The 22,951-nt window shown below is 39.2% G+C and overlaps 1 protein-coding gene across 5 annotated transcripts in view; it reads right to left on the minus strand.

Annotated features, from left to right (window-relative positions):
- Positions 1 to 22,951, minus strand: part of LOC127424776 (CAP-Gly domain-containing linker protein 2-like) — a 58,184-nt gene that overhangs the window by 2,780 nt on the left and 32,453 nt on the right. The window contains exons 7-17 of one of the 5 annotated variants that reach the window (XM_051670202.1): positions 22,808 to 22,911; positions 22,115 to 22,175; positions 21,329 to 21,433; positions 13,929 to 13,979; positions 11,130 to 12,095; positions 5,519 to 5,576; positions 5,245 to 5,328; positions 4,928 to 5,084; positions 4,326 to 4,485; positions 3,787 to 3,975; positions 576 to 638 (exon numbers count right to left, since the gene is read on the minus strand). In XM_051670202.1, coding sequence (XP_051526162.1) covers positions 576 to 638; positions 3,787 to 3,975; positions 4,326 to 4,485; positions 4,928 to 5,084; positions 5,245 to 5,328; positions 5,519 to 5,576; positions 11,130 to 12,095; positions 13,929 to 13,979; positions 21,329 to 21,433; positions 22,115 to 22,175; positions 22,808 to 22,911 — 1,998 coding nt within the window. Of the gene's footprint in view, positions 1 to 557; positions 639 to 3,786; positions 3,976 to 4,325; positions 4,486 to 4,927; positions 5,085 to 5,244; positions 5,329 to 5,518; positions 5,577 to 11,129; positions 12,096 to 13,928; positions 13,980 to 21,328; positions 21,434 to 22,114; positions 22,176 to 22,807; positions 22,912 to 22,951 lie in introns of those variants that run through there. The other 4 variants (XM_051670201.1, XM_051670215.1, XM_051670208.1 and 1 more) reach the window with 4 other exon arrangements.

Here is a 22,951-nt window from a genome sequence, read left to right on the forward strand (position 1 = left end):
GTTTACGCTGAACTTTACAGGTGGTGCTTAGGCCAAAACCGAGCGTTTAAGACAGAGGGCCAGAGACCGGGTGGAAAATGATCATATATTACTAAATTATGTTTTGGTGCAAAAAAAAAAACTTTACTTACATTATGAGTGGACATCAGGGGAAAAAAATGTAACTATAAACTATTTCTTGACCCCTTTAATTTCAGTGACAATGACAAAGGGTTATTTCACCCAAAAGTTGCATTTCTGTCATAATTTACTCACCCTCATGTTGTTCTAAATCCATCTAACACAAAACTTTAGAATCTGTGAATACAGGAGATGTAAAGGAGAATGTTAACTTCAGCCACCATTCACATTCATTGCACCTTTTTTTCATACAATGATAGTGAATGGTGACTTGGGCTTACATTCTGCCTAACATCTCCTTTTGTGTTCTATGGAAGAATAAAAAAGTCATATGGGTTTGGAAGAACATGAGGAGGAGTACGTTTCAGGTGAACTGTCCCTTTAAGGTGAGAACTCCTTCATGAAAAGTTCTTTCTGTAGTAGATTCTGTATGATTTTTAGACAGAACTATTTACCTCTTGTGTTAAGGAAGTGTCTTCTTGATGGATTCCATTTGCAGAATTTGCACTAGCATGTGCCTGTAGGATACAAACTAGGGTTAATTCAACTATAGTGTACAGGACAATAAGCAATAGCAAACAAGCAGCGACTTATCGCTTGATGTAACTAGTCCCTGTACTGTATAACACTTGTGGGTGTTCCTACTGCTGTCGCTCTAACGTTATTGGTGGACTGCACGTCTGGCCATATCTTCTGAAAAACTGATCATCGATGAGATGTACTGCTGGTAAAACTAAGATATCATTCTAATTTGATAAGGCATCCGTTTTCTTGTCGCTTAAAATAAACATCCTGAAGGGGAGAGTGTTTTTGAATAAACTACAGCAGTGCTCTGTGCATTAAATCAATAACAAGATGAACAATCTATCAATGTACAAATCAAACTCACTCAGACTACTGACAATTTAGTTTCCAGGCATAATTTTTTATTAGATCCATGTATGTGGTTACAGACAAATCATATAGAACAGTGAAATCGCTCACAGAAACTTTAACTTCTCCTGAAGCCATTATCTTTCAGCAGACGAAGGACGTGATCTATAGGTAGTCACTGCCGAAAGTCGCGCATCATTTGCATAAAGTTGAACTTTTCTCAACTTTCTGAATTTGCTGGACACCGAAAGTTACAAATGAATGAGATCCTATTGCTTTGTTGCTGCATGTGTGGATGGGCTTAACGGTTGGACTAAAAATGCAAACTGATTAAATGACATCAATGAACTCATGTTTTGCATGACAGACTTCAATCCTTGAGACATATATGATGTTGATGCTTACATCTGTTTACATTTACAAGAGAGAACATTATGTTTATTATGAAACCGATCTAAACGATGTACTTTCATGTGTGTGTCGCCTGGTGTCATTGGAATCCCAAGTTTCAACAAATTTTAACATTCAAAAAACTTCTTCCTGTCCTGTGAGAGGGTGGGCCAGACAGAGGCTACAAGAGTTCAAATTTAATTAAATCCCAAAAGCAGATTATAGTGCAACCAAAATACTACTATTAACCAGAAGAAGAAAAAAAAAAGAAAAAAGATTTGGTACATAACGCAGGACTTTTAACAATAAACAAGCACGTAATACACCGGAGACTCTTATTTTGAAATGTATGTGCTCTACTGCTTCCAGCTGCTCATTCAAACATTTAAGGAAAAATAAAATATGCACTCTTACATTCATCTACAACCTATTACAATATAAACATTTCAAAGTAAACATTATCAGCAGTAGATCATCAGCGAATACTTGTCATAAATGCCCGGTAGGGATGGGTGATACCACTTATTTTCTTTTCAATCCGATACCAATAATTTCAAGTCATGAATTAAATGAATTCTATTGCGATTTCGTGGGATAAAATTAGTAATTTAAAATATAATTTTTAGTCATAATTCAAGTCATACATTTTTTTTTTTTTTTTTTTTACATTTGTGAGCCTAAACAGACAATTATTAGACTTCTGTTTTGTTACCTTTACAAAAATTAACCATGGTTTCACTACAGTAATTATAGTTTAATCATGGGATTTAGTTAAGCCATAGTTACCACACAATTAACCATGGTTACTACAACAATATTACTGTAGTAAAACCATGGTTTCAGCCAAAAAAATAAAAACATGATTACTACAATATTACTTTAGAATAAACATGGGTAACTATTTTTTAATTACTTATTAACAACAATTACCCACAAACTCATTATAAGAAAGGTCACCTTTAGATATGTTATTTTAGTGTGAATTTACTCCAGAAGCTGTTTCTCTGATTTTCTATCGTTACCTCTACAAGGCACTGATCCCTCTTGTTTGAACAAGCCTTGTGATGGCACAAGCGCTTGTCTGCTTGTGTCTTTCAGCATGCATGTTAAGATGAGCGGAAGAAGAAATAGTTCCCATCCTGCACAAGTATTTGCTAATTTAACCTAATCCTTTTTATTTCACTTTGAAGCTTATGATTATTGTTCATGTTCATGGTAACCAAATAATAAAATCCCTAGTTTGAAAAAAATGTTAGAATCGATATTTTTGTGTGAGGATTGATATTTTTGATACAACATCAGTATTGGAAGTATCGATACTTTAGGATCGATCCGCCCATCCCTAATGTCCGGTATTCACTGATTGCCAAATGCTCTGATTTATCTGGAAACATCTCGAGTTCCCTGTGTTCTTTCCACTTTAAAGCCCGAAGCGCAAGCAGATGATACATTTATTAAATTAAATCGTACCATTTAAAGTTTAATAAACACATAGGGCCATACTGCCATTCTGGTCTTTACAACCCCAAATTTAAGACCTCTTTAAATGATAATTATAAAGAATATTCCGTGTTCAAAACAAGTTAAGCTCAATCGACAGCATTTGTGGCACAATGTTGATTACCACAAAAATTAATTTCAACTTGTCCCTCCTTTTGCTAAGCAAAAATCTGTGTTCCGGTGAAGCACTTACAATGGAAGTGAATGTGGCCAATTCGTAAACATTTAATTACTCACCGTTTTAAAAGTATAAAGCTCACCAGACGTAAACAATATGTGTGTTAACATGATTTTAGTGTGATAAAATCACTTGCTAACCTTTTCTGTATTAAGTTATATATTTTACAACTTCATTGCCACAATGACGTAACGCCGTAAACCATAAAACGACCGTAAAAACCGATGATTTAAACAACTTTACAGCTCAATTAATAAACAAGTTTTAACAAAAGAATTATTGAAAGTGCTTTTATAAAATTATAAGCTTCACAATTTTGTTTGAACTTTCCAAAAATTGGCCCCGTTCACTTCCATTGTAAGTGCCTCACTGTAACTTCGATTTTTGCTTTTTTTAAAGAAAAGGACAGATGAGTAGAATTAATGTTTGTGGTAATCAATATAATGCCACAAATGCTGTTGACTGAGCTTAACTTGTATTGAACCTGGAATATTCCTTTAAGACTTTTGTAATACCATTTAAGATATTTAAGACTTTTTATAACGTTACATTTATACGTCCATGAGTGAAACCTTACGCACAGCTGGAGCAACCCAACCCATGTATCCATATACTTTTGGCCATGAAGTGTATGTCTGCTTTTTCTTTTTTTTTTTCTTTTTTTTTTTAAGTAGATTTTAGGTTTACTTAAGAAGATTCAGGTCTGCTCGGGTGTGTTTGTTTACCTGGTTCTTGTCCGGGCGAGTGTGCATAGCTTGCACTAGTTGGTCCACGTATTGGTTGTGTTCTAGAGCATTCCTCAGAGCATCTTCTGTGCTCAGCAGCCGTTGACGAAGATGGGCCACCTCAGTGTCTGAAGCAGACGGGTCCATCATTGAGTACCGGCGGTGGTCAGGGGATGACCTCTCCCGACCCTGAGATGTGGAAGTCATACAAATTTAAAAAAGGTTTTGCAAGTAAAAAAAATGTAGACATTAATGCTATTTACCTCACTGATGGAAACCGTACTGCTGAAAAGTAAACGCAAGTTCAAATCCAACTCACTACATACAGTATCTTGATCCTGTTTCCTCTCTCTCCCAATCATTTATATCCCTCTCTGTACTTTACTCTCAAATAAAAAGTGACAAAAAGGCTAAAAAATTAATATTTTTTTAAACACATCAACAAAAGTGTGGTAAATGAAATGTGCTAAAATAAGTGTGATGTCTGTCATGAAACAGAGGAAATAGCTGCAGAGCAGGCCGCTATCCATCTGTCTCACCAGCAGCAATAGTTTCTCCCTTAGGGTTTTGATGTCATCCTGTAGTTTCTGTTCCTTCACCCTCCACTCTGCCCTGTGGACTTCACGACTCAGTTCCCGATCCACTCCAGGAGAGTGACGCGGAGATTCCAGCAACAATACCCGCAGCTCATTCAGGCTCCTGATACACACACAAAATGGAGTGGAATTATGAATCAATGACACTGGTCCTTTATTACGGGTTACTAAAACTGAAGACAAAAGGTGTAACAGCATTCCAGTCAAATCTTAACTCCTGAAGGATTTTAATGCCTATTTCTGTGTATTCTATTGTGCCTCTATTGTGCAGAGAAATGTGGTTCAGCACAATAGAAAAAGGTTCTCAATGTAGGGTTTATTAGGGGCAGAGTCTAAAGCGCCTGACAGGAAAGTATTGTTAGCAGATAACATTGATCTACAAGGCTACATGACAATGAAATTTAATCAGACTAATTGTCTTCATTAACTCAAATTGCCCTTGAGTGGATCAAACTCAGCAACACTACATGGGTAACCATTCATGCTAGTGTATTGGGAAGCAATACACAATCCAGATGATGGTTGTCCAATGTCATGTTCGTTACCTCTCTTTCTTCAGCAGCTCCTGGCTAATAATCACCAGCTGGCCTGATGCATCATGAGATTTTTTGGTCATGGACTCCAGCTCTGCCTCCAAACGCATCTTCTCCCTAAAGAGTCCATCTGCCTTCTTCTCACCCAAACAAACCTTTTCCTCCAAGGCTACACACAAGATGCAATTGAGTTTATTTTTAGAATGAGAACAATAATATGGCAAACATCATTGTTTATCTGTTACATATTTCTATTTACTGTTTTGTTTTCCAAAATTGCAATGAGAATGGCATAAATGTAACACTCCAAATGTGATGTGTTTAATTACCAGTTATTTGGGTCTTTAGAGCATCTACTTGGGTTGTTAGAGTGAATACTTCTTTTTCCCGTTTTGTGAGTTTCTCCAGTGTTTCTAAAAGCAAGTTTTAAGTCATAAACATTCCTAAAAAATTTCATTTAAAAAAACTGTATAATTACAAATACACAGATGGCAACAGGAAAACATTAATACCAGTAAGTTGATTTATATTCAAAGCATTCTTTTATCAGGCTCATTACAAAATGAAACATAATGATGTCATTAATTAGAACTTTGGTTGTACCTTCCATGTTCTGTTTTAATTTAATCTTCTCTTCTGAGTTGTCGTTATTTTCTATCATCTAGATGGAGAGAAAACATCATGTTTATGTTTGAAAGGGAACTATCAAAAATTGTTTTCCGAATCCTAGTCAAAAATCCTAAAGGACTGTAAAGGACATTGGAATTCCTGTCATAATTTTGAACCAATTCTAAAGGATTTTAATGGGATGAAATAAGAATCCTTTAAGCATCAAATAAGATCCTACTGGATAAACAATTTTTTTTTTAGGATTTCACTTTATCCAGTAGGATATTAGGGTTCTTAAGGCCAAAGCATACCTCTCTTGTCCGCATTGCTGATTGCTCTGCTCGCAGCCCAGATTTTCTCGACATGCACACAGTCCTTGTGTCGAAAGCATTTGTATTCGCTTGTGGTCAGAAGAGTATACTTTGATAGGCAAAGTGGTCAACCGAGTGCGATCCAATCCGGTCTTTACTCATCCCATTAGGATCTTTTAGGATTGGTTCCAAATCATGTTAGAAATCATGTAAGAGTCCTAAACATATTCCTTTTAAAACATTTGAAAAAGGAAATCTACAAAATGACATAGATTTGCTGTTTATTACTAGAGATGCAGCGATGTATTGGCCAAATATCGGTATTGGCCGATAAAAGCAATAAAACAAGCAATAAAATCACAGTTTTTATTTAAATATTTTCGATGTTGTGTAATTCATTATCCAGCATAATTATAATTTGTTTTATAGAAATCATGTTACATCTAACCATGGTAGTGAAGAAGATCCACGCATCCATGTGCTTGCTATGGTCTTGTTATAAATACCACTGTTAAAACTATAAAAATATATAAATAAATACAAATAAAGACCAAGTGTGCTAAACGAAGCCAGACAAGGACAATCATAGCTCCACCGATATGCTCGCAGTTCTCCTTAAAGAAATTCAGGAGGGCAACAACATTCTCTCGCAAACGATAGACTCGAAAACAGCAGATTTACAACCCTCTATCGAAAGCTTACTCTCCACTATGAGTTGCCTTCTAGGAAGAGTGATGGAGGCCGAACAGCGTATCGGTGACACTGAAGACAAAGTATGTAGGATAGATGGTCATGTGAAACAGATACGACAAGATAACGAAGTTTTGAAAAACAAAGTGGAGTACCTGGAAAACTACAGCAGGTGAAACAACATATGTATAATAGGTCTGAAGGAAGGCAGTGAAGGCAGTGATTCCGTTAAGTTCTTCGCCGAATGGTTACCCAGCATCTTAGGCGTACAACACTTTCCCGAACCGCTGGATATTGAGCGGGCCCACCGAACCTCGAACCTGATGCCGAATCCTGATAAATCTCTGAGACCTGTCTTGGTTTGACTGCTCCGTTACCAAGACCGGAAAAAAAATCCTACGGATTGCTAAACAGAAGGGAAAAATAGACGTGGATGGGAAAAGAGTCAGCATATTTCCCGACATGAGTTCGGAACTTGCAAAAAGGTGCAAACAAATGGTTCCAGCCTTGAAAGCGATGAAGGAGCGGAAAATCACCTGCTACCTGGTCCACCCTGCTCGCCTAAAGATCCAAACTGAGAACAGGAAAGTCCATTTTCTAGACACGCCCGGAGAGGTGCTTAAATTTATAGATGATCAAGATAAAGCTTGAAACAATAACCCTTGTGCTTCCTAAGTTATGTAGGCTGGTCAAAGGACTTGACTCCAGGACTGTTGTAGTTCCAATTCAAAACAACAGGTAGTCCTTCCTTCCTTTATCTTTCTATTCTTTAAATCTGTGATTCATACCATTCGTGGTTACGAAATTACTTAATTTACTTTAATCTAAATCTGGAGACATTTTGGCACTGATTTGCCCAGGCCAATGATAGTTACATAACAGCGTGTTATAAATGAAACATGGAGCTCGGCAGAAGGAGTTTGTTTGTTTGATTGTCAGTGTAGTTCTAAGCCGACAACAGGGGAAATTGGGTTTATGTGGTTCTGGGTTTTTTTTTAAATGGGAAACTGATCCAGTCAATAATCAGCATATATACTTACACATGATCAACCCTTTAAAGTTTGTAACGTTTAATGTAAAGGGCCTACATAGCCAAATTAAAAGGAAGAGGGTCTATACATACCTTATTAATTACAAGCAGAAATTGTTTATTTGCAAGAAATGCATTTAACGGATTTACAGCATAAGAAGCTAAAAAGCGATTGGGTGGGACAGATCTTCGCATCTTCATTCAATTCTAAATCAAGGGGAACTGCAATTTTGATCAACAAAAATATTCAGTTTAGTGCATCTAGAACTGTAATTGAACCCTTGGGAAGATATTTATTAGTACAAGGTCTCACGTACTCTGAACAGTGGACTTTTCTGAATATTTACGCACCAAACTTTGATGATCATTCGTTTATGAAAACTATTTTTCTTTTGATTGCTCAGACAACAGGCTGAATCTTAATGGGTGGAGACTTCAATTTCTGTATGGATACAGTACTGGATAGATCCTCATCTAAACCACATCCCACCACCAAAGCAGCTAAACTCACCAAAGTCTTTATGAAAGACTTAAACTTAAGTGACATATGGAGGCAGACCCATCCTAGTGATAGGGATTATTCCTTTTATTCCCACCCACACAATATGCATACAAGAATAGATTATTTTTTATTATCTACCCAACTCTCATATCAAGTGTTAGCGGTTGATTATCTTCCCCGTTTGCTGAGCGACCACTCTCCACTTGTTATGTCACTGGCACTACCTGACAAAATGAAAGCTACATATAGGTGGAGACTCAACCCCACTCTCCTTAAACAACATGAATTCTATACATTCATCAAAGAACAAATTGATAGTTTTACCCACACAAACAAACCCTCCTGTACAAATACATTTATTTTGGTACTGGCATGGCAGCTTAAGGCGGATCAAAATAAACAAATAATAAATTCCATAGATACCGGTTCCCTATGTTTCCTTCATCCCTATGGAAATAAACAATGCTTTTAGAGAGTACTATGAGATGTGAACGAAGACTTGGCACTAATGGAAATGTTTGTCTCCTCAGTTGATCTACCACTCCTATCCGAAGAAAATAGGCATAGCCTGGACAAACCGTTCTCTATCTCTGAACTGAACGATGCTATACAGTCATTGCCTTCTAACAAATCACCAGGGGAAGATGGCTTCCCCCCCAAAATTTTATAAAAAATTCTGAGATATGCTCACACCATATTTAATGGATGTGACTTACCAAGCTAGAGAGGATAAATGTTTCCCAGACTCCTTTTCTAATGCGATCATTTCAGTTTTTATAAGAATTACAATGACCCATTACAATGTGCCTCCTACAGGCCAATTTCACTCCTCAACACCGATTATAAAATAGTAACTAAAATGATAGCCAGGAGATTAGAAACCTACCTTCCCATAGTGGTGAAACCAGATCAAACATGTTTTGTACTTAATAGGCTGTCCTTGGATAACCTAAGGTGGATTTTTAATATAATACACACTGCTAATGTAAATCATATACCTCGAGTAGCCGCTTCCCTTGATGCCGAAAAGTTATTTGACCGCTTTCAGTGGCCATACTTATTTCGAGTGCTTGAGAAATTCGGTTTTGGTATAGCATTCATAGACTTGATTCGATCACTCAATAAATCTCCTAAAGCTAATACTGTCACCAATGGAGTCACCTCTGCCCGATTTCCTCTGTTTAGAGGATGCAGACAAGGATGCCCACTTAGCCCGGCCCTTTTCGTATTGGCAATTGAACCGTTAGCCGAAGCTATCAGAAATAACCCTGATATAAAAGGCTTCAATATTGGTCCTGATACACACAAAATATCACTTTTTGCCGATGACATTCTTTTATTCTTAACAAATCTGATAGACTCACTTACTCAATTGCAGAATCTCTTGCACTCGTATAGTTCCTTTTCTGGATACAAGGTTAACTTTGATAAAAGTGAAATCCTACCAATATCTGTATTTAAATGTAATACTTTAAGTAATAGACTTCCTTTCAAACTCTCACCTGCAGGTATTAAATACTTAGGTATTTATGTAGATGGGGACTTGAAGAATCTTTATAAGCTCAATACACCTAAACTTTTGGAGAAAGTAGGGAATGATCTCGTAAACTGTATGGACCTATCACTCACACTATCTGGGAGGATTAATGTCATCAAGATGAATATCTTACCTAAATTTCTCTATACTGTATGTTTCAATACCTTACCAATTCATATTCTAGCCTCTTTTTTTTCCTCTCTCAATGGTATGATCAGACGCTTCATATGGTGAGGCAAAACCCCCAGAGTTAGCTTAGACAAGTTGGCATTAGGCTATAATCTGGGAGGTCTAAAACTACCAAATTTCAAAATGTACTTTTAGGCAGCACATTCTAGATACCTGGCCCAGATGTTTGGAAGCGATCCTCTCCCCTCGTGGCTTAAAATAGAAATACTAGCGACAAAGGGAAATCCCATGGACATGCTATACAACTGGGATGATAAATCAATGATCATTTGATCATTCATTCTGTCCAGATGTGGGATAAAATGCAACAGACATTTGGACAGAAGGAGTTTCTCTCCCCTAAGACACCAATATGGGGCAACAAATTGCTTCCAGAAGGTTTTCAGGATAAACACTTTAAAATCTGGGCTGATAATGGAATTAACCACTTAGAACAATGCTATGAGGATGGAGTATTAATTTCTTTTGAACAGCATAAAACTAGGTACAATTTAAGTAATAAATAATTATTTGGCTACTTGCAACTACGAGACTTCCTAAGAGTCAAGACTTAGCTGAAGTTACCTAGTTTAACACAGCTGGAGCAACTCTGTTATTTGAGTCAACCACTATACAAGAAATATACAATTATCTTATGACAAATAATCCACTACCTGAATTAGACAAATCCAAAAACAGATGGGAACAGGATCTAGGCATTAGCATAGATGGAGACGTATGGAGTGAATTATGCAAGGACGGAGTCATGTCTCCTTTGAATTCCAGATTTAGATTAATTCAATTTAATTTTCTTAATCAGCTTTATTTCACACCATCTAGATTGCATAAGTTTATCAAAAAATTCTCACCCATTTACTTCAGATGTGGTATAGATGAAAGAACCTTTTTACACTCCACCTGGTCCTGTCCTATTCTGGCAAAAAGTATGCCCCATTATATCTTATATACATAGATTCGCCTTCCCAATGGATCCAGAGATTTGTTTACTGGGTAATTTCACCAATTCCAACCTCAGGCAGAGCCATGCAATAAAACTTACAGAAACTTTGTTACTGATTGCCAAGAAGTGTATTGCACTCCCCCCCCCCCCGAATGAAAATCCTAAAAAATAGGCTAAAATACTGGGGTAAGGGAAAGAAGTAGGGGGGTGTTCATCAAAAAAAGGTTATTGCTTTAAATAATCAGATATTGGCATCAGCACACTAATTTTGTATCTGTGCATCCCTGTTTACTACTTGCGCAGTACAGAATAAATTTTTTTATAGTAACTATAACTTAGCAAACTTATAAATGTAAGAATCATATAAACATTGAAAAAATAGGGTATTTTCCCAGTGGTTGCTTACATTGACATCCTGGGTGGTGTGATCAGCCTCCAGAGCTTGCAGTCGGTTCTCACTGACCCTCAGCTTCTCCCGAAGAGAGAGGATCTCTGCTCGGCTCTGAGCTTCAGTCTTCTGAAGGGCCTCATAGTCCACCATCTTCTTCTCAGCCAGCTCCAGCTGCTCTTTCAGAAATTGGTTGGCCCTTTCCTGCTCCTTATGTGACTTCTCATTCTCAACGATCCTCAGCTCAGCCTTCTGGAGCTTCTCCGAGACCTCTTTAAGCTCCAGACTATGCTGGTTGCTCTTCGTTTCCACCTGGATTCTCCAGTTCTCCTCACTCTCTTCTTGCTGGTCTCGGAGTTCCTGAAGTCGGGCACGTAGGTCTTCACGCTCTTTGGACATCATTGCAGCTTCAATCTCATGTCTGGCCTTCAGGTTTACCAACTCCAGTTGTTGCTCCATCTTTAAGCTCTCCAGAGCTGCTCTCATCTCAGGTGTAGTTCTTTCACCTTCTCTTCCGCTGCTTTCAGCTGCTCCATGATCTCCTGTTAATGAGGCTTTTAGCTCCTCTAGGGCACGTTGATGGTCTCCAACCAAGGCATCAAGCTTGGCTTTCCAGATGTCCATCATCTCTATATTTTCACGTGTGGCCTGCTGAAGTCTTTGCTTCAGGTCGGAGATCTCCTGGCTTTGACGCTCTGTGGTGGCTTTAAGGCGATCAACTTCTTTCTGGCTGGTGCTCAGGGATGCCTCGTACCTCTCGCGCAGCTGGCTGCTTTCTTCTCGGTGTTCTCGGCCTGCAGAGAGAAGCTGTTCTCGCAAAACCAGAGTCTCAGAGCTCAAGCCTGGCCCTGTGTCTCCAGCATCTGTACCAGGGCCGGAAGAGCCTCTCTGCAGCCGAGCCTGGAGCTCCTCGACCTCCGCCTTGCGCATGCCCAGCTCCTCTTCCAATTGCATAACCCGGCTCTTCTCCTCAACTGTAGTTTGCTAGAGGACAGATATAGGTTCTTAAATCCAGGACTTCACTGTTTATATGCACGAGCCTCCAGTTCTTGCTGATCAGGGGCAACTCTCAAAGTATTAATTCATTTCCTCAATGAGGCTTTTGGGGATTTTGGCGGATTTAAATATGGATTCAAAATAGGGCAAACTTTCAAGGTTTTTTGTGGTTATAACAAATGAATATGTCCATTACTAATCACAAAATATACTGCAAAATGTTAAATAAACAATTAAACTAGGGACACGCAATATTTCACTGATCAAATAGGTATCAATAGCCAATATAGCGTGAATCTCTCATAGAAATATCCAGGTCATACTTCTCCCCAAATTCAAATGGAAAATTTTACAAATATATATTTTTGCATTTAAAAAATGCTTTAAATAAAATGCCTAAAAAGAAGAAGAAAAAAAAACTTGATATTTCCAAGACAATTAAGCATATCTTCCACACACAAATTCTCACTGCTATAATGAAAAATAGCTAATTTGCATTACTATAAAAAGTATACAATGATTTTTTTTAAATCAGCATAAATTAAAGGCAATGCAAAAACCTATCATGATGTATACCTAGAACTGTAATTTACAAATGTGCTATACATTTTAAATAATATAACTTTTTTGCATTATAGTAATAAGAATAAGATTTTTTGGCATTACAGTAGTTTAGTGAGTATTTATTTTAATTCATTTTTTAATTTTTTTAAGAGTTATTGTCTTTGGCCTGACTTGGCCGATGTTAGAAGTAGAAATCATAAAGGCTTATTATATTCAAACGATTGAATCTTCTATGCAATATTTCAAATGTGCTAAAAAGCCATCATTCTATCAGTGGCCATAACATGTTTTTTTTTTTATCAAAAATATTCAGCTATTTGCCAAAATGTTTATATCTGTGCATCCCTAAATTAATCGTTCTGATATTATTGATAATCAATGTGAAGTGTTTTAGAGAGTTGCCCAATAGAACTGGAGACTCGTACACAGAAAACATTACATGCAAGAGAAGCAAATAAGGCATTTTCCTTGCCCTGCTAACATTTCAGTAATGGCTATTTCTTGAAAAACAGCCCTTGCAAGTGCATTAAAGTAGATACAGTGCAACCTATGAGACTACAACAGCATTCCTATTGAATTCAAGCCCAAGCAAGCCTTCATCAGTCTGTTCATCTAGAAGCAGCCAGGCAAATATAAGATGGCATAGCATTCAGCAAGTCAAAAGGTACACACACAAGTAATCACTACTAGGGTTCAAACTATGTTTAAAGATATTTAAAATATACTTTACAAACCATATGACATTTGAAGTAAAATGTAAATGTTAGTCATTGTGGGAGCATCACAACAATATTGGAAAAACTGATGGTTCCAAGGAAAAGATAATTAGATGTTATCAAAGATCAGATAGTACTAACGAAAATTCAGAGGCAGTCTCAAACCACAAGAGAGATGCGAAAGAGTAGAGCACACTTCTAAATGTAATTTATTTAAAGGAATAGTTCACCCACAAATAACAATTCTGTAATCATTTATTCACCTGAAGTTGTTCCAAACCCGTATGTTAGGCAGAATGTTAGCTTCAGTCACCATTCACTTTTACTGCATTTTACTGTATTTTTCCATACAATGTAAGTTTATGGTGCCTAACATCTACTTTTGTTTCCACAGAAAAAAAAAAAAGTCAAACATTTGGACAAACATGAAGGTGAGACAATAATAGCAGAATTTTATTTTTGGGTTAACTGTTCCTTTTTAATTTAGAAGGTCACTTTGAACATTCAGAAACCGCACAGTGTGTTACTCCCTTTATATCACCTTGATACTCTTGCCCAGCCTCATAGGTGCTGGCTGGAGTCTGCCTCTGACCTGTTGATAAATGTAAAATCCTGTTGATTAGAGTGCATGAAATGCACTAGATTCACTCGTCATCATTCACCATAGCCTTTCAGAATGAGAGCCAAAATTCGATTTTTTTACATCTGAAAATGACTCGGTTACGTGAAGCGTAACCCTGGTTCCCGGAGTAGGAACTAGATGCTGCTTAATCGCAATGGGACACGCCCTGAGTGTCACGTGGTCTGAAGCCCTTATATAGTCACGCCAATTTGTTGGCTGACGGTGCTTAAGTGACGCCCCAAGGGAGCTACATCACGGGCTCCATAAAGGCGCTCGCTTCGCACCACCGAATCAGATTTTCTGCATGAACGAGCCTATGCAGCTGCTAGAGAGTATGGCCAGCTAATGCAGTGTTTCGTTCCCACTCAGGAAACCAGGGTTACGCTTCACATAACCAAGAAGTTCCCTTTCGTAGTAACTCGAGCCACTTAATCGCACTGGGAACGATATACATTCACGCCATGTGAACAGCAGCTGCCAATTGTCTACACCCGTGTGGCAAGGATATAAAGGCGCACAAGCGAGCTAAAGCGTCTGAATAAAACAGGGAATTATGAGTTTATTCCTGTTCCAACAGAGAGAACCTGGGAAGCAGGAGTCAAACCCTTGTCCAGATTACAAAATCTAACAAATGTATGTGGAGAGGACCATTCTGCCACCATACAAATGTCCTCCAAAGACGCACCTCTAGCTAAAGCCCATGAGGATGCCATATTTCTCGTAGAATGAGCTTGAATACCCGAAGGCAAAGGTAAACCACACAATTCGTAAGCACTTGAAATTGCATTAACTAGCCAATGAGACAATCTTTGCCTGGACACCAAAACACACCTGTTGCGGCCACCAAAGCACACAAACAACTGCTCTGACTTATGCCAATGGCTAGTACGGTCAACATAAACTCGCAATGCCCAGACTGGGAAAAGCATGTGCAATCTTCCATGCTCCTCCGACTCAAATGGGGTAGGATAGAAAGCCTGAAAATGAACAGTCTGCGAGCAAAATTATGTAGAAACGACCTTGGGCAAATAGCTTAAGCGAGGTTTTAACACCACCCTTGAACACCCTGGTGCAAAATCCATACATAAGGGATTAATTGACAGGGCATGCAAATCACTAACCCTTTTAAACAATGCCAATGCCACCAGCAGGGCCGTTTTAAGAGTCAGAAACTTATCAGCGACTGTTGCCAAGGGCTCAAACACAGCACCCGAGCGCATCTCTAAAACAACAGATAAATCCCATAAAGGAAAACGGATGGAACGAAAAGGTCTAAGTCTGCATACCCCGTGCATAAAACGGGAAACAAGAGAATGTCTACCGACAGAGACTCCATTGATAAGCGCATACTCAGCTGCTATAGCGGCAACATAGACTTTAAGCATTGCCGGGGCAATCTCGGCCCCAAACGCTCTTGCAAAATAATCCAGCACTGTACCGACAGGGAAGTGAACTGGATCTTCACCTCGCGATGTACACCAAGAAGCAAAAATATGCCACTTGAATATATAAAGCTTCCTAGTTGATGGAGCTCTAGCTTTCAGAATGGTATCAACCACAGTGGTCGCCATAGATATAGCGTTCTCATCCTCAGCGCCGATGGAAACCGCAGTGCGGGTCTCAGGGCTAGGATGCAAATGCCCACGTGTAGACTCCACGGGAGAACGTCTAGCCAAATCCAAGGAGAGTGACAGAGAAAACCGTAGGTCGGCCTGCTGCTCAACTCCAATCTCCTCCTCGTCCGTGCCGGCCTCCCACATGTCAAATGGCCGCGTATCTGTCAGACACACGGCCTGCACCAGCATGCAGTTTGACCGAATTTCCAAAGGAGGCAAACCTTTCACAGAGCGTCCTGACATTCATTAAATCACACTGTGGGCAATCCGAACCCTCCAACATGGCCTCCGTGTCGCAAAAACCCAGATAGGCACTACACGTCATGGGAACCTTTACCGATGATGAACCGTGTGCACGGAGGTAAGCACTTCCTAAATTCCATCCTGTGTTGCCACTCAAAAGGGAGAATAATAATGATCCTTGCTTCGAAGTGAGTCGTTGGTACAACACGGGCCAGACAAGATTGTGCACTGAAGAACAGAAAATCTGACTCATTGGCGTGAAGCGTCTTTATGGAGCCTGTAATGTAGCTCCCTAGGGGTGTTGCTTAAGTGCCATCAGCCAATAAACTGGTGTGATTGTATAAGGGATTCAGACCACGTGACACTGGGTGTGTCCCAATGCAATTACGCAGCTCGAGTTCCTACGAAAGGGAACTATGTGAGTGGAGCTTGCCATGATGCTAGGATGTTCTTGGTGGTCACTAGGGTATTGGTTATGTTACCAGGGGCTCTGGCTGGTCGCTAGAATTTTATTTGGGTATTCTGAGTGGTTTCTGGGGGAGCTCTGGGTAGTTGATAAGTAGTTGCTAGGGTGTTCTAGTGGTTGCTAGCATGTTGTTAAGCGGTTGAAAGAGCATTGCTAGGCAGGTGTTGGAGTGTTGCATGGTGGTGACTAGGGTGTTTTGGGTGGTCACTAAAGCATTCCTAGGCAGTTGTTTCGATGTTCTGTGTGGTCACTTTGGTTTTCTGGGTTGTTGCAAGGGCATTGCTAGGCTGTTCTGGGTTTTTGCTGGTTGGTTGCTAGGGTGTTACTATTTAGAGTGGTCATTAGAGTGTTGTTAGGGTGTTCTAGGTGGTCGCTAACATGTTCTGTGTGGTTGCTACGGCATTGATAGTGTTGTAGTTGGTCACTTTGGTTTTCTTGGTTGTAGAAAGGCCATTGCTAGGCTGTTCTGGGTGTTTCCTGGGGCATTGCTGTGGTGTCTTGGTTGGTCGCTTTGGTGTTACTATTTAGGGTGGTCACTAGAGTGATGTTAGGGTGTTCTTGGTGTTTGCTAGTGCATAGCTATGGGGTCCTGAAGGGTGATAGGGTGATAATATTTAGAGTGGTCATTAGGGTGTTGTTAGGGTGTTCTGGGTGTTTTTTAAGGGCACTGCTGTGGTGTTTTGGTTGGTCGCTAGGGTGTTACTATTTAGAGTGGTCACTAGGGTGTTGTAAGGGTGTTCTAGGTCGTTGCTAGGGCTGAAACAATTCGTCGACGTTATCAACAACGTTGACAATAAAAAATGGTCAACAAAAATATTCATTGTCCAATAGTCGCTTGATCTCATTTAACGTAACATGAGATGATATGAAACTCTAATGATAGCGCGAGAGGAGTACTTCAGCTTGCGCCTGATTGAGGAGAGGAAGACGACAACTCGCAGATGCACTCCAAACTTTCCAAACAGCTTCAGGTGATGTAGATCGCAAAGTATGAGAGAATTATAAAAAAATACAAAATAAGTAAATTCAGAAGCACTCTCATTGTCAAATGAAGCGGAGCCGGAGTTGCCGTTCCGCTTAAGCAAAACTTGTGTGTCGAATGTCTTTAAAGGAAACACCCTGGCATTATATCTTTAATGCATCCTTTATTAAAGTTCAAATAATAAGGAAGCAGGTCATGTAAATGAGTATAAATTCAGAAACTGGCACTTCTCTGTGCGGTCTGCGCCTCTTTTATGAGTCGCGTGAAGAGACCCAATCTAATGGGAGGGACTGAAACTGCACCCAGCTGATGCAGACTCTGGGGTGCCCACACTCGCTGCAGCTAGATTATTACGTGATTGCTCGTGAGGTATTGAATCATACTATACAGTATGTGTCACTGTGTGTTTCTTATCATGAAGAAAATCAGCAATAGGCAACTTTATTAAAATGAGAGAGTTTGTTTTTTGTGAGTTAAAGATGGATCGAAGTGAACAAAAAGGTGATAGAGGTGGTCTTCGCCCCATGTACTGCAAGAAAATACGTTTTTGATTTGTTTTTGTTTTAGCTAGTTTTCCAATATAAATATCTAATACTCCTTTAAAACAATGTACATTTACTTTAGGAGCTATACTGCAGAAGAGAAAAATTTTTATCTGAGAATGTTGAAGAATGTTCAAGATACATTCTCTGAAAACAATACTTAATATCTTATACTGTAAGTTGCTTCTAAAGTAAATGTATCTTGTTTTATGGATTTTTAGACCATTTTAAATGGAAAACAAGACAAAACACTTGAAAACAATAAGATGTTTTGAAGTAAATTTGTTACTGAATTAAACTTAATAAAAAGTAATTTTTTTCTTTAATTCAGTGAATGTCATTTAGGCGTATTTTTAAAAGTTGATTCTGTCCTCTTTATTGTAAGTAAGCACGTTTAATACAAACTTTTAACTCGGGCACAAGCTGAACAGTCGGTTAAGTGCTAATGATTAATCATTGCAATAATCCAATAATCGCTCGAATAGTCAAATATTAGTCGATTATCAAAATAATTGTTAGTTGCAGCCCTAGTGGTCGCTAGCATGTTCTGTGTGGTTGCTACGGTGTTGATAGTGTTCTGGGTGATCACTTTGGTTTTCTGGGTTGTCATAATGCAGTTGCTAGGCTGTTCTGGGTGTTTCCTGGGGCATTGCTGTGGTGTATTGATTGGTCGCTAGGGTGTTACTATTTAGGGTGGTCACCGGGGCGATGTTAGGGTGTTCTTGGTGTTTGCTAGTGCATTGCTATGGTGTTTTGGTTGGTCGCTAGGGTGTTAATATTTAGAGTGGTCGCTAGGGTGTTGCTAGGGTGTTCTAGGAGCATTCTGAGATTTGCTAGATGGTGCTAGGTGGTTTCTAGGGCATTTCTAGTCAGTTGTGTGGGTGATATGGGTGGTCAATGGTTTTCTGGGTTGTCGCAAGGGCATTGCTAGGCAGTTCTGGGTATTGATGTGATGTTTTGGTTGGTTGTTAGAGTGTTACTATTTAGTGTGGTCACTAAGGTGTTGTTAGGGTGCTCTAGGTGGTCGCTAGAGTGTTCTGTGTGGTTGCTACGGTGATGCAAGTTGATTGTTAGGGTGTTCTAGGTGGTCACTTTGGTTTTCTAGGTTGTCGCAAGGGCATTGCTAGGCTGTTCTGTTTGTTTTCTGGGGCATTGGTGTGGTGTTTTGGATGGTCGCTAATGTGTTAATATTTAGAGTTGTCACTAGGGTGTTTTTAGGGCATTCTAGGTGGTCGCTAGAGTGTCCTGTGTGCTTGTTATGGTGATGCAAGGTGGTTGTTAGGGTGTTTTAGGTGGTCACTTTGGTTTTCTAGGTTGTCGCAAGGGCATTGCTAGGCTGTTCTGTTTGTTTTCTGGGGCATTGGTGTGGTGTTTTGGTTGGTCGCTAGGACGTTAATAATTAGAGTGGTTGCTGGGTGATGTTATGCTGTTCTGGGTGTTTGCTGAGGCATTTCTGTGGTGTTTTGTTTGGTCTCTAGGGTTTTACTATTTAGAGTGGTCACTGGGATGTTGTTAGGGTGTTCTAGAAGCATTCTGGGTGGTTGCCAGATGGTGCTAGGTGGTTTCTAGGGCATTAGTAGGCAGTTGTGTGGGTGTTCTGGATGGTAACTTTGGTTTTCTGGGTTGTCGCAAGGGCAATGCTAGGCAGATCTGGGTGTTTGTTGTGCTATTGCTGTGATGTTTTGGTTGGTTGTTAGGGTGTTACTATTTAGTGTGGTCATTAAGGTGTTGTTCGGCCATTCTAGGTGGTCGCTAGAGTGTTCTGTGTGGTTGCTACGGCAGTGCAAAGTGGTTGTTAGTTTTTTTTTTAAGGTTGTTAGTGTATTCTAGATGGTCACATTGTTTTCCTAGGTTGACGTAAGGGTATTGCTAGGCTGTTCTGTGTGTTTTCTGGGGCACTGGTGTGGTGTTTCGGTTGGTCACTAGGGTGTTAATATTTTTATCGTGGTCACTAGGGTGATGTTATGGTGTTCTGGGTGTTTGCTGAGGCATTTTTTGGTGTTTTGGTTGGTCTCTAGGGTGTTACTATTTAAAGTGGTCACTAGGGTGTTGTTAGGGTGTCCTAGGGGGTGCTAGAGTGTTCTGTGTGGTGCTATGGCATTGAATTGTGTTTCCTACGATGTTCTGGGTGGTCAATTTGGTTTTGGTTGGTCGCTAGGGTGTTACGATTTAGAGTGTTCACTAGGGTGTTGTTAGGGTGTTCTGTGTGGTCCCTAGCATGTTTTGTGTGGTTGCTACCGTGTTGAAAGTGTTCTGGGTGGTCACTTTGGTTTTCTAGGTTGTCACAAGGGCATTGCTAGGCTGTTCACGGTGTTTCCTGTGAAATTGTTGTGGTGTTTTTGTTGGTTGCTAGGGTGTTACTATTTAGAGTGGTTACTAGGGTGTTGTTAGGGTGTTCTAGGAGCATTCTGAGTGGTTGCTAGGTGTGCAAGGTGGTTTCTTTGGCATTGCTAGGCAGTTGCTAGGGTGTTGGTTACTGGCCCAAGTGAAAAGAGCCTACCCCCAAGTTTCTAAGATATTCTTGTCCCTATATATGTTGCTCCATCAAGGACAGAAAAATAACACCTAAGATAAACATAGAGCCAGAGTGAGACAGATCTAGTCAGAGGCTGGAAGCTGTATTTCAACATCTAAAAAGTATATGAAGGCTGATGTGTAAAAAATTAGAATTAGACAGAATTAGACAATCCTTAACTCAGCTTGAGGGTCTCAGACAGATGCTAAGACAGAGAAAACAAGAGAAGACAAACATGAAAAAACGCAAATGAAATGTGAAAGCAGTTCCTGGCTATCAAATGCAGTGTTGTTCCACAGAGACAAGCAAAGATCTCCAACACTTTTGACTTTGGGTTTCACAGCAATGCCATTACTGAACATATAGGCAACTTGAATGCAAAAATTTGCGTGATTGCATTTGATTAAATCCAATTCAATCGATTAATTTAAATCCAATCAGGCCAAGACTGAAATATCCGATCTTTTCTAATCCACTAGCAATTCTTACAACCGAGTAACTTTAAGGAGGAATAGTTCACCAAAATGATTATGACATCATGTACTCATTTCTCATGCTGTTCCGTATCTGTGTTTCTTTCTTCAGTGGAACACAAAAATAGATGTTAGGCAGAATGTTGACCTCAGTCACCATTCACTTCCACTGTACAAAAAAAAAAAAAAAAAAGATGTAATTAAAGTAAATGGTGACTGATTAACAGAGTGATGGTGAGTAAATGATAAAAGGATTTTCATTTTAGGGTGAACTATGCTTTTCATTCTGGTAATAGATAAAATAGCATGTTTGAACTTTTGTTAAAAATCTATTTTTTTGCAATAAATGATGGAGATCCTGGACTGAGTAAATCAAGCACAAGCATTGGCCTTCCAAAGACACAAGGCTCTAGCAAGGGGAGCTGACACAGAACTGGGAGAGATGGCTAAAGGCGGGGTGTCTGATCTCCCTGCACATTTACCATCTTCTCCACTAACTCTTTCTGAAGCCGCTCTGCTTTGGACTTTTCCAAATGCAGACACTGCTCGAGCTGCCGAATACGGGCATGCTCCAGTTTGGTCTGAGTCTACAGAGAGGAAAGACAAACGAGAGAAAGAGAAAAATAGAGAGAGACATTCAAAGGTAGAAAAAAATATTAGCAGGTCTTCACCCATCATAAACTGTGAAGAGGTATAAAAGCATAATATAGGAAAGCTGGAAATGAGACTAGCTTAATTCAGTGATTTTCAGTCTGACCATGTGACTGCCAAGAAACATCCTGTATGCCCACTACTGTGTTTTGATATCCAGCATGACATCATAGGGCCTGATGTATTGAGACAGTGAACTGATAAACTGATAGTGTTGAATACTTGCCTACTGATTGCTCTGATGAAGAATCTTTGAAAATACATATTTCTCAAATATTTCCTGCTAACAAAAACTCCAGAAAAAATGGGCTGTGAAAAGACCACAGTGCATCATATCGATTAAACTGTCCTTCGATCCTTCATAACCTGTTTTTTTTCCATCAAATTAAATATGAAGTCTATTCTGACATGTCTATTGTGACTAATTTCTTTTGTTTTGTATAAATTCAATTCAATCCATGAGTCCTAACATCAGTTCTCTTCTTTAAAAATCTCTTCTCTTCTTTAAAATCCTCCAAGGATGACAAACTACTTTTAAGGATTCTGTTTACAAATCATCTCTTAGAGGCAGTAAGCAATAAGAAGTCTGTGCATATTTCAGTAAAACTTTGAGATACCTCCAGGTCTCCTTTGGTAATGGACTCTTCCTCAACTCTGAACTGAAGATCCTCCACCTTCCTGTCATAAGACACAATAACCACCAGGTGTCAGGAAATTCCTAATTTACAAAACAAAGCATTTAAAGGTGCACCAATAGTTTTATGTTTATTTGTTTCACTGGTTGATACAACAGTGGTCTTGGATTTTAAAAAAAAATTTTTTTACCTATTGGTGTTAATGCAGCAGCGTGCAACAGCAAAAGTTTGCAGTTACCAATGTCATAGTTGAAATGCCCTATTGACATGCTAGTCACCCATGACTAAACTATTCCACAACCAAAGGTGTGCGATACCATGGCAGTTACCAACATAAGATTTAAGAAGAAGTATTCGGCTGGTCATGTGATCTGTAAAAAACATTATTTGGTTGAGTCTATGTTGCTGTTTCAGGCTGGACGGGCCACTCAAACAAACAGAGGAATGTTTTAATAGCACCACAGTGCCACATTGTTTCACATTTAGGTGAAATCATCCAACAAAAGGCTTACTTATAGTTCACTCTGCATATACGAGAAAGATTTTTAAAACTGAAGAATCAGCTCTAAGTTGAAAAATGTACTGAGTGCACCTCAACGACACAACATCACCTGGCAGATTATGACAGCAAACATCTTGCATTACTGAGGTTACAAAGCAAGGATAAAACTGCACCTTTTTTCTTCTTCAAGCTGATTGGCCAGTTCCACTTTGTCCTTCTGAGTGCTTGCAAGCTGGGCTCGAACTTGTTGTAGATTGCTCTCTAACTCTGTTGCATACTAAATGAGAAAAAGAGAAAAGGTCATTTGTTTTTCACAA

The sequence above is a fragment of the Myxocyprinus asiaticus genome, chromosome 3 (genome assembly GCF_019703515.2).
Source record: "Myxocyprinus asiaticus isolate MX2 ecotype Aquarium Trade chromosome 3, UBuf_Myxa_2, whole genome shotgun sequence".
NCBI classification, from domain to species: Eukaryota; Metazoa; Chordata; class Actinopteri; order Cypriniformes; family Catostomidae; genus Myxocyprinus; species Myxocyprinus asiaticus.